Consider the following 11,339-nt stretch of genomic DNA (forward strand, 5'->3'; position numbering starts at 1 on the left):
ATATATATATATATATATATATGCAAGTGTATGTCTCTTGACCTTTTCTAAACTGAAGTTTAGAAATTCGGCTTTTATAAACCTAATCCCAGAAGAAACCTCAAAAGCCGGCAACTCTTGAGGTCGTCCCAGGGACTTATAAACCAAACCCAAACCCCCCCCCCCCAGAACCGATGTATGCAAGTGTATGTAGTAGTATGCAATTTAAATATTTGACTGATTACATATAGTAGTAACTCTTTAAGTTAATTGGATATTAAGTACCATTCATTCCAACAGTTGACTATATTTTGAATCGAAATAATTGTCAATCAATTATGTTTTGATAATACTTTGATGAATTGGCCTCCATCCTGTTTAAAAACTGGCAAAACCTTCGTGCAAAATATCCTTTTTGAAGTTGTGTGATTTTGTCCTCCCAATCGACGGTTAATAAGGCAGAAGATAAGCAACAACTGGCTATTTCTTTCATATCACATACATATATATATATGTCCTAATATGCAGTGGTACATCAAAGTCACGAAAGTCTTTCAAATACATATGCTGATATGCAACTAGGCAAGTAAATCTTAAGCTATTGATTTCTTCTTGATCCTTTTTTTCTCCCCACTCTCTCCCTTCCCACTTTACGTCTGGGGATACGTCTGGGGAATAAAAATTTGCAGCACAGATGCAGAGTCAAACATGCCTTTTTCCCCTCTTTCCAAGTTAATTTGTGAATTGTGCGGAACAATCTTAACAGTTGAGCAGAATTCTCGAATTGCCATCTACACGAATATGACCTCAAATTTAGCACAAGGATTGCTTTCTATGTGATTTCTAAACTCACTGTCCCCCTTAAATGTAAAGGTATACAATGCCTGTCTCTGTGTCATGCCAAGAGGATATATTCTGTGAACTTTTAGCCCATCATCTCCTCTTATCTTTTCTGGTCTTTCTTGTTTCCAAACTGGCACATGTTTCGCAGACTTGAACTTTGACAGCACCGCGGACTGCAATGCCTTCAAGGTTAAATTGGATGACCTGCCCAAAAAGGTCCAAGAATGAGAATGCAGGAAGGGTTGGATCGGTGTCAAACTACAAAATAAACATATGCATTCGGGGTAAAGTAAGAAAGAAAATCCAAATTCATCGACTTGTTCATCTAAGACGACAAACACATTCCTGATCCACCCACAAAGTCAGGTACAGTGGACTGACAATCTTCAGTCTCTATGACGAAAACTCAATAGGTCAAAAAGAATACCTTAGAAAAATCGACACCATCTCAAACCTCCCTCTTTCGCGAACATATACATGATAGACAGTTTCTAAGCCTCTGGTGCATTTGCATGGCCGTTTTTGAAACTCTACTTTTTTCTCCTCTCTCTCCTGAACTTTTGTTGCCAAGAAAATGCATAGACGACAAGAAGAATGAACTGCAGCCATATCAACAAGGGCCTTGAAAGAATCTGATGGGCCCTCAAGCTTCCACCTACAAAGTAGACTCAAATTTTCCTCAAACTGCAGAGTGGGTAGAAAATTAAATTTCCACATGTAATACAAGCAGCAAAAGAGTAAATTTTGATATCAATCGACAATGACATGAGCAGAAAAAAGTAATAGAGGAAACTGACTGCGAGCCCATTAGAGAAGTTGTACCATAATCTTTAACTAGAACAGGCAACATAACACTAACCAAGATGATGTATACGAAAGTCTACTAAAAGACTGGCCTATATACAAATGATACTCACCTTAATGATTCATTATATGCACCAGGATTTTCAGCAAGATATGTCATATTCTTGGCAACCGAATCAACATCATTTAGCTCCTTAATGTGTAACACAGAACTAGGAGAAGGGGCAAAATCTTGGATATTTGGTGCACCCACAACGACAGGAACAGTTCCTACAAGTTCATGTTAAAGCTCCTTCATTAGCAAAACAATGAGATATGAACCCATTCCCAACATATAGGCTCTTTTCACACATCCACAGCAATTACTTGGACTACATTGTTCTTTAAAAGCTATAACAAATGAGACACAAGACATTACTTCAGATTTCCATCTGAAATCATCCGAGAAATAACATTTCTCAATGCCACAAAAGTATAAGAAAACCTAGTTAATTTCCATCAGAAAGTGCTATCTCGAAGCTTCAAAAAGGAAGAATTTTGAAGGAAGGAATCGAAAAACAACATATTTCATACCGGCCACAAGAGATTGGAAGAACTTCTCAGTAACATAATCCTCCTCATTTGAATTCTCAAAAGCCAAGCTGAACTTGTAACGCATCAGCGTTTTTACCTTGTCCACTGCACAAAATTATAACTGAAGTTTAAACAATAAGATGTGCCAGCCAGCAGCATATTTCCACAAAAACACTACCTTATCAAATACGTAACAATTTAGCATCAACATTTATACAATCTATTCAAATGAAAGCATTAACATCCACTACAAAGATTTTCTGCAAACTTCTTAGATGCAAAATAGTAACCAGATATCAATTGAAAGCAATGGCTCGTTCTTCTCCTGTAATTCTAAAGTGCAGAAATAACTCCAACAAGGAAATTTTAATAGCTTAAATAATTAGAAGGCCATTAATTCCACAGTATCTAAGAACCAGACTTCAGCTTAAAGACAATAAGAAGACAAAAACATTAACAGTGCAATATGCTCACCATTTCCACCACGATTTCGATGACAACTTCCATAAGAATCAATTTTGATGTTAGCCCTCTCAAGTGCTTCAAGAGCTTGAAGTCGGAAGTTTCGAGCACCACAATTAGAAATAAAAGCTGCTGCCAAAGCACTCTCAGTTTTTGGTTGCAAAGGTGCCATTATATCATACTCAGCCCAAGAGAAATACCCAACCGGAACATCTGAAGAGAGACTTGTTGTCATAACAATATCATATCCCCTCCTGATGCATGATGACAAAACCACATATTATCAGTCCGTTAATAATTGAAAACTAGAAAAGTTCACAAGAAATGGAGGGAATTTATATCATAATCAATACAAACTAAAGTTGTATACCAGGATAAGCCACACGTCAGTAAGGTACAACTTTTCCAAGTATATATCATTAGTTCCATTATTTGTTTCTTTCACAGATTTCTACCGCAAATACAAGAAAGAGACTTAGAATAGTAGCAGTATTTCCATATTATGATGCATGGCAGCTCTAGGCTAATAGCACAATAGCATTTCCAATGTCTTCTCAAATAGTTTGTGCCGTGCATTTACCTCAGTTGCCATATTCCAGAATGGCAAAAATAAAAAAAATGAAGGGGGGGGGGGGGCCGGCAGAGGGGACGGTGAAATAATTAGCAGCTACAAACTGTCAATTCCACCAAGCTCCCAATCCAAAATAGAAAGATTAGAGTTAACAAGATATTTCATGACACATTAAAAAACTACAGATGGGGAAAGAATATACCCTTGCATTCCATCTTTCTCATGCAATCAAGCAACAAGAATGTGCCATTCTTTTACAAAAGACCACTTTTAATGATCCTACCAGCAAGAACAAGCATGTGTTTATATTCTCATCAAGTATCAAGACAGTCACATTCTTAGTTGCTCTATGATGTTGGGTGACAAGTCCTTTGACAAATTACAACTAAAAAGGTATATTTAATTAACAATTGGCTCCAGCCTTCAGCATCTTATTCTACAAGTATGATAATCAAGAAAGTCAAATTGTTCTTGCATTTTCCCATAGCAAAAGCCTGCTATGCATTGAGTTCATCAGGACCATAAATACAAAACTGAGAGAGAGAGAGAGAGCAACAACATCAAGTGAGAGACACCTAGTAGTTTTATGTGCCAATCTAAATATGCAAAGCAACTTGTTCAAATTAAACAATGGATACAGCTTACAGCAAAAATACTTTAGTGCGAAAACTGTTTCAACTCGAGGCAACGTTTAACAAGAATTAGGTTTTCAACAACATGAAAGAGACAAGGTCAATGAAATGTGAACATGCTATAGTCAGTTCTTACCCACCGTCGTGCCATAGCAACATTGTTCTCTGCATAATATTGAGCTGACTCCATTGATCGAAGCACGCTCGCGGCACCATCTTGTTGAGGTAAACCAAATGCAGCATCAGGCTTTCTATTGCTATCAAATCCAAATTTACATCCCACAGAACAGGACTTCCACTCCTAAATTGAAGCAAGTAACATTAATAAATACATGACCCACATAATAAATTATTACCCAACAAGCAAAACCAAAAGGAAAGATATTTTAATTGTATTAGGATGCTAGAATCCACATAACCCAATACAAATTTCAGAATTTATGTTCCATCAAGTAAAGAAAATTGTCATTTCTTCAAATTATTAATAAGCTTTAAAAACAGGATAGCGATTAAAGGCACGTGTGATGGTGCAAAACACAACATCACCCACCTTTACATTAATACGGTTTGTTTACATTTTTCTAAAATCAATTTGGACATTATCATTATAGGACACCTACCAGGAAAACTACTCAGTGCTCTAAATAAAATCAACAACTAACGAATTATTGAAATTAATCTACTGTAACTTTAATTTAGCAAAAATTATGGTATAGCACATCTGTTAAACCTACTTCACAATTACTCTTCTTTAAATTTCTCATCATAGAATAGGTTGTGTCACTACACTATCCGACCCTACCCTACCCTATAAACAAACAAAAATTTGGACTTTACACAAAGATTATCCACCAGTTCATCAATACTATTAAGCAGCAGCCTTACAATTCTGAACATAAAGTAGAAAATTCCAAATTAACTACTAGTATCAAATAACAAAAATTTAATGAAAGAAAGGGAAAAAATGGAAAACCTGTTCAGCACCAGTTACAAAGATGGGATCTTTCTGAAAATCCCTAGAGTAAGCCACCGAGTCCTCTTTCTCCAACCACTCCTCACAGGTATTTTCCACTTCGGAGCCGCTCTTCCGATCAAAATCGTGGCCGGTCACACTGGTCAACCCGGCGTCTGCCTCATCTTCACCGTCGCCCATATGAATATGCGTTGTGGTGGTGGTGGATGAGGTAGACAACCAAGACGACGACGTCGTATACTGGTAAAAGGAGTCAGCCCAGGAGTTGACTAAGTCAACGTTCTTGTCCACGTCCAGTCGGCCCAGAAAGGCGATCTCTGCAATCACCACTAAACTCACAATCAGAGGCATCAGATTCCACCATTTCTTCTTGGAGGTATTACTGTTACTGGTGGTGGAGGAGTAGGATGACCCGCTTGACTCTTCGAATCTGGGATGCCTCTGATTCGGAATTGTGGAACCCATTCAGATAATGGTAGAATTTTTCAGAATTTTGAAATTGGGGAAAAGCATGCACCGTCTTAGGATGAAAGGGTCCTTTGTGACGAATAAGAATCCGCCGCCTTCATCCTCAGGGGATTTCAACACATTCGAGTACGAGGGACATTAATAAGTACAACATTTTCTCGCTTTGGTTCTGGTTTTTGTAGGAATGGGTTGACCAAATGGAACCTTTGGTGTAGAGTCTAAAAAATGCTACTACTAGGACCAATGTTCCGGTTGGGATCCTCTGTGCCACTACTAGATGCTAAATTCAATATCAATCCCACTTATCACGTAATGATAGAAGAAATTTAAATAAAGAATACATAACAAATTAAATAAACAGGATACTTGACATAAATATAGAAGTGGCACTAAGGATCCCGTGTGCTAATGATCTATATCTATATCTATTGCAGAGTGGATTTTTAGGAGACGGCCTCTCAATGGCTTCCAAACTTCTCATTCTTTTTTTTAGATTTTTTGTATTTATTTTAATACATAAAAAGTAGTGGGTTATAACCAATCCTATTACCAGTTAAATTTAAAATTTAAAACTTTCCCACTATCTACTTCATAAACCGTTTATAGTTTGTTATTTATACTTTAAATCTTTTTTACTCCTTAATTAAAGACAAATGCTCATTTGTATACTATTTTAATACAATTTTACATTTTTATAATTAAGAAATATTTATCACTAAACTAATCCTATAACCACTCCTATAAATGAGCTTTGCAAATTACAATCACGTTTCAAAAAAATCACAAATGTGCAACTAAATGTAAAGTGGATGGGATAAAGTGCAACTAAATGTAAAGTTAAGGGGTTTACTATATTTAACCCAAAAAAAAATCGCAAGAACGGAACAATTGTTTTTTTCCCCTTTTAGGATGGCCGGACATCCATGTGCAGTGACCAAAAAATGTTTCCCTTCTTAATGAACGTAAGATGGCCAATTTATTTATTTTTAAAAAATGAATAGGGTTGTTTCATATCCCAAAAAAAAAAGAAACAAACCCAGGTTCCTCCATTGTTATGATTCTTTTCACCATTATTCTAAGAAATTTGCTAAATTGAGTTCCTTAGGGCAAATAATGAGATGTGTAACCAGTCCGTTTTTTTTATTTGTGTGACCAGCCTATTATTGACAAAAGTTTAAATTTTTAAAAAGTATACAAAAATTAGGGGAGATAATATTAAGAGTTTATAGTAAATTTATCACACTTCTGGTGTGATTTTCGCCTGTCAATACCACGAAAAAATAGAATAAATCATTATCAATTATTACACGCTAAATAGAATTCGAAAACATACAACATGATCAAGAAACAACAGAACCAGTTACGACTAGATTTTGACCTCAAAAAAAATTAGAACTAGATGCCATTGGCACGTTGCTGTAATTTGCAATGCCAATTAAGACTATTTAGCGCTTTTTTTTTTTTTTGCAAGAAATTCGGACACTATAAAACTTATTTAGGCAAACTTTACCTCAGCGAGGATTTGAGTATACTATCAAGTTATTGAGTATACTACAAATCATATGATCATGCTCACATTTCCCCCACGTTTCCACTCCAATTAAGAGTTCTCCAATTTAAGAAATGTTTATCTTTTAACTAATCCTATAACTGCTTCTAAAAATCCTATAATAATACTCACGTTTTTCCTACATTTCTCCCACTTTTTCACTCCAATTAAGAGTCCTTCAATTTAAGAATTTCACTCCAATTAAAAGTTCTCCAAAACATAGCATCCTCATTCAACTTTCTTGCGTGCTCACTCCAATTAAGAGAACTTTCTTGCATTTTTCCCAAAAATTTATTATCTCCTTCAACTTTTTTATGGTATCCATCTTAGCTCTTAACATAATTTCACTATGGAACATGCTTGCCTACAAGCATTTCAACGACAGCTAAATTTCAAACTCGCAATATTGCAAAAGGAGGAAACATTTGTTTAGAAAACGAAACGTACACCGCAACGATTCTATACAGCAGTTCGAAAAGTTTCAACAATTTTGCTTTGACGAAAGAGAAATCTCACATCAAATTCGAAGGACAAAATCCCAACTACACCAATTAAAATGTCGTTCGCATCAAATTAGAAATCCCGATACTGTTTATTCTTTAAACATTTGCATTTTCATTGTTTTATTAAATATTATTTCCAATAATGTAATATTTTCGATTGATTATTGTTGTTATTGTCTTTCGTCTTTAAATAGAAGTGAAATGTTAGGTAATAGGTCATCGTTTTAGACGCATTTTCTCATGATTCAATAACAACTTATTACGCAACAGTAAGTATAAAATTTTATTTTATGATCAAAATAATAGATGTCCATCACTATTTTTATGTCATCTTTTTCCCTATGGCATAAGTGTTGGTATTTGATTTTTTATGGAATCAAGTTCCCTCCAGATAAAAAAATTATGGAATTGGATATGAGAAATTTCTTACGATAAAAAATTTAAATCTTCAAATTGTTGGCGACTTAGTTTGGATTCTTGGAATTCGATAACTATGTATAGTATTTGATATTATCATAATGACAGATTCCGTACCTTTAGGCCAAAAGAGTTAATGTTTCTTATCACAAAAAGATTGTCATTATCTGATTCTTTGTCACTCTGGTCTAAATTATAATGACGTGGTCGACATTGTTGTTAGGTAATTAATTTCATGTACTTTTAATTTTAACATATTTTCTGTATTGTATATAATATTTTATTTGTCAAACAGGTACAATGTTAACATATAAATCAGAGATTCCAGTGGTAACATGCATATTAATCTACAAGACAGACATGCACGATTCGTATTTAGTTGTGATGCTTATTATCTCAGAGAATTACAAAGAAAGGTAGAATTTCTTGATATATATTTATGTTTTATAATGCTATTTATAGACTATGTAAAAAAAATACACTAATTTTGAATTTCATACGTACTTAATTCTCAGAAAAATGGTGATAGGTTGTTCAACCAACGAATCAATTCATGCAAAAATCGTGTATTTTCATTTATAGTACGCACTCCACAAAATTCAACAGAATTAATTAAATCACCAATTTTGATTTTCGTACTAAAAGTTGAATGGTGTGAAAAGTGTTCGCACTTTCATGCAAGATTATCAAATCAAATACATAATATTTGTAAGTATTTCATTTTAACAACATTCAATTACATTCATTTTTATTCATATATCATTCATTTTCTAATATAAATTTATATTATTTTTTCAGAATCTATCTTTCGAAAAAAGGCAGTTCTTGAATGATATACACATTGTATCATATTTCAAACTATTGTTAGACAGATATTACATTTTAATTGTGTTGGTACAATTTTTTAACCTTTTTTTATTCTCCATTTTATTTTCATTTTTTTCAATAATGTCAGCAGCGTGCGTAGCACGGGTATTCACACTAGTTTTCAGAGTAAAAGTACTAGATAACTATTAAGTGCGCCAAAATTAACTTACACTCGACATGATAATAGATGACTTGCACAGCTCATTAATTTTCTTTCAATTAAGTACGAGTATTATTTAATATTCTGTGTTCGGTGTTTGTGGTTAAATAATTGACTGTAACTGTATTTTGGAAGTTTTTTAAAATTTAAAATTTTATTATAACAATCTATCTCTATATACATTTGAGAAGGAATTTTTAGTAACAAGCCTCCACGCATTTTTCCACTACCAATTTCATTTTTCTAGCATTTCACATTTAATTTAATTTAATTTATAAAATATATTTCTTTCAACTTCCACATCTACTTTTCACATTTGAAATTATTGGTTATTTTTTAAAATCATTTCATTTCAAATTATTGGTTAATGTGCATGTTATCCTATTTAAACTTCAACCCATCACGTTTCCGATTACCTTGCGTTATTTATGATTTTATAACAATTAAAACTTCTATAAGACCATAAGAAGAGATAACAAATATAACATCCTTTCATGCTTTTTTATTAATTTAAATAAGTATGATTATTTACACTCCATTTTTGTTATTCACATTTCAATAATCATTTTGGTCATATAATTTTAATTAATTAGACTATATAATAAAACAAATGGTGGAATTGCAAATAATAAAAAAAATGGGGTGCAAATAACATTTTCTTAAGTAAGAAGTGACTTCCATGCTTTTCTAATTTAAAAAAGTAGTGACTCCACTTATATAGAATTTTGGTTTGAAGTTTATTAGTGGAAGGTAAATAAAAAGAAAACGTTGCCAAACTTAGTAAAAGTAAAAAAGTAAATGACAATATTTTATTTTTTAACTTAGTAATACTAAGTAAAAAGGCAAAATTAAATAGAAAACAAAAACGAAATAATGTCGTGGATTTAAAAAATCAAGAATGGTACTATTCATGAAATCCAAATTATGAATTCACTAAATAAAAAACAAAGTACTACTAGCCTTTTAACGTGGACTTTTTTTTTTGAAATATTCATTTTTGATAAAAAATAATCATAATAACAACACCAATTTTACCAAAAAATTTTTAAAAAAATAACATTATAGTTTAAGAGAAAGATATAGAACATTCAACTCTAAAATACTACTTAATTTGTATATATTTGGCCCAAATTTGACATTAGATTTGAATAAGAGTGCAAAACCCAAACACTAAGGATAACTTTTGGTATCATTAATTATTTTATGTATTCTTATTGCTGTTTTCATATGTAAATATGTATTTGCTATGTTAAATATATATATATATATTGATTGTAGTACTTGAGGATATTATAGATATTATTAGTTTTTCATTTCCATTTTTAGATACTAATAATTGCAACCATTGTAATCATTTTTCAATTTTATATTTTTCATTATGATAAGTAAAGTTAAATATATTAGGTCACAGGATATGAATTTAAAGGTTAGGTATAGAGGGGGAGGGAGGGAAGAAAATGGTGAGGAGTTGAAAAGTAGTAGGAAAGATTGAAGAAAAAATATGAGTTACAAGAATAGACGGAGAAGGAAGAGAAGAAGAAAAGGGATTGTAGGAAAGAAAGTTGTACGAGGCATCACTTTTTTGACCCATCACAAAAAATTAAGTCATAAGGTATTAGATTTAACACCAAGGTTAGATAATAGTTGATATCTCAAAGGGTTATTGTTACGCATTCTAACAATAAAAAATCATAAATTAACAAAATAGATCTCTAAATTTTTTCAATTTATCTGTATGGCAATTCATCATACATATGGCAAAAAAAATTTTCAGTTGCTATGACAATGTAAGAAATTTCCAAATGTATTAAGAATTTCCTCAAGGTAAACAATGAACAATATATAGAGAAGAAGTAGCAAATTTTGAACTATTGAAAAATAATGAAGTATTCGTCTAATGTGAATTTTAATTAAGCTCTTAAGAGTAATTATTGACATTATAATGGGATTTGCCTTTCAAGATGAAAGAAGATTAGAGCGAAAGCTTAAGGGTAATTAGTTTTATGAATGGCAACGGGGTCAAGTTGGGGCGGGGCGGGGTGCCCCGCCCTACTCCCCCCTCTCCTGTGGAATTAATAAAAATTTGTCATATAATTTTATTATAGTTAAATTTTAGCAAATAATCAAGTACTAAAATATCAGGGGGAGAGATGGGTTGGGTGGTACGGGGAGAGGGAGTGTAAGCAAGAGGTCTCGAGTTCGAGTCTCTTGCTTACACAAAAAAAAAAAAAGTACTAAAATATCAATATATCATCAAATTATTATCTATTGTGATTTCACAATTGAAATTCATAAAAATAATAAAACAAAAATTATTTGAATACAATCCAACATGATCCAACAAAAACAGCTAAAGTAGTCAATTATTAATTGCTTGTGTTTGGATTGTAAATTATTTGAAATATTTTTACTGTAGCACTTTTTATGATGTGATGTATGTGAGATAAAAAGGTGTATTAAAAATTATAATGGTGATGTAAACAAATAAATTTGGACAAATAATCTCCTGTCCAAACACAAAAGTTTTCACTTTTAACA

General features: G+C 32.6%; 1 protein-coding gene across 1 annotated transcript; it reads right to left on the bottom strand.

The window, feature by feature from the left end:
• Nucleotides 1-429: 429 nt before the first annotated feature.
• Nucleotides 430-5,437, bottom strand: LOC113761745 (glycoprotein 3-alpha-L-fucosyltransferase A). Its single transcript, XM_027304858.1, has 7 exons — nucleotides 4,838-5,437; nucleotides 4,005-4,165; nucleotides 2,674-2,915; nucleotides 2,200-2,304; nucleotides 1,740-1,896; nucleotides 1,250-1,477; nucleotides 430-1,026 (listed from the first exon to the last, which is right to left on the bottom strand). The coding sequence occupies exons 1-7, from the start codon at nucleotides 5,300-5,302 to the stop codon at nucleotides 771-773; spliced, it is 1,614 nt and encodes a 537-aa protein (XP_027160659.1). The 5' UTR covers nucleotides 5,303-5,437; the 3' UTR covers nucleotides 430-770.
• Nucleotides 5,438-11,339: the final 5,902 nt, after the last annotated feature.

Source organism: Coffea eugenioides, chromosome 2 (genome assembly GCF_003713205.1).
Source record: "Coffea eugenioides isolate CCC68of chromosome 2, Ceug_1.0, whole genome shotgun sequence".
NCBI lineage: Eukaryota > Viridiplantae > Streptophyta > Magnoliopsida > Gentianales > Rubiaceae > Coffea > Coffea eugenioides.

Coding starts and splice junctions, on each gene's coding strand:
- LOC113761745 (XM_027304858.1), bottom strand. CDS start 5,302: ATGGGTTCCACAATTCCGAATCAGAGGCATCCCAGATTCGAAGAGTCA. Junction 2,916..4,004: donor AATGTTGCTATGGCACGACG/GTGGGTAAGAAC, acceptor ATCATGCATCAG/GAGGGGATATGATATTGTTA. Junction 1,897..2,199: donor CTTCCAATCTCTTGTGGCCG/GTATGAAATATG, acceptor ATGAACTTGTAG/GAACTGTTCCTGTCGTTGTG.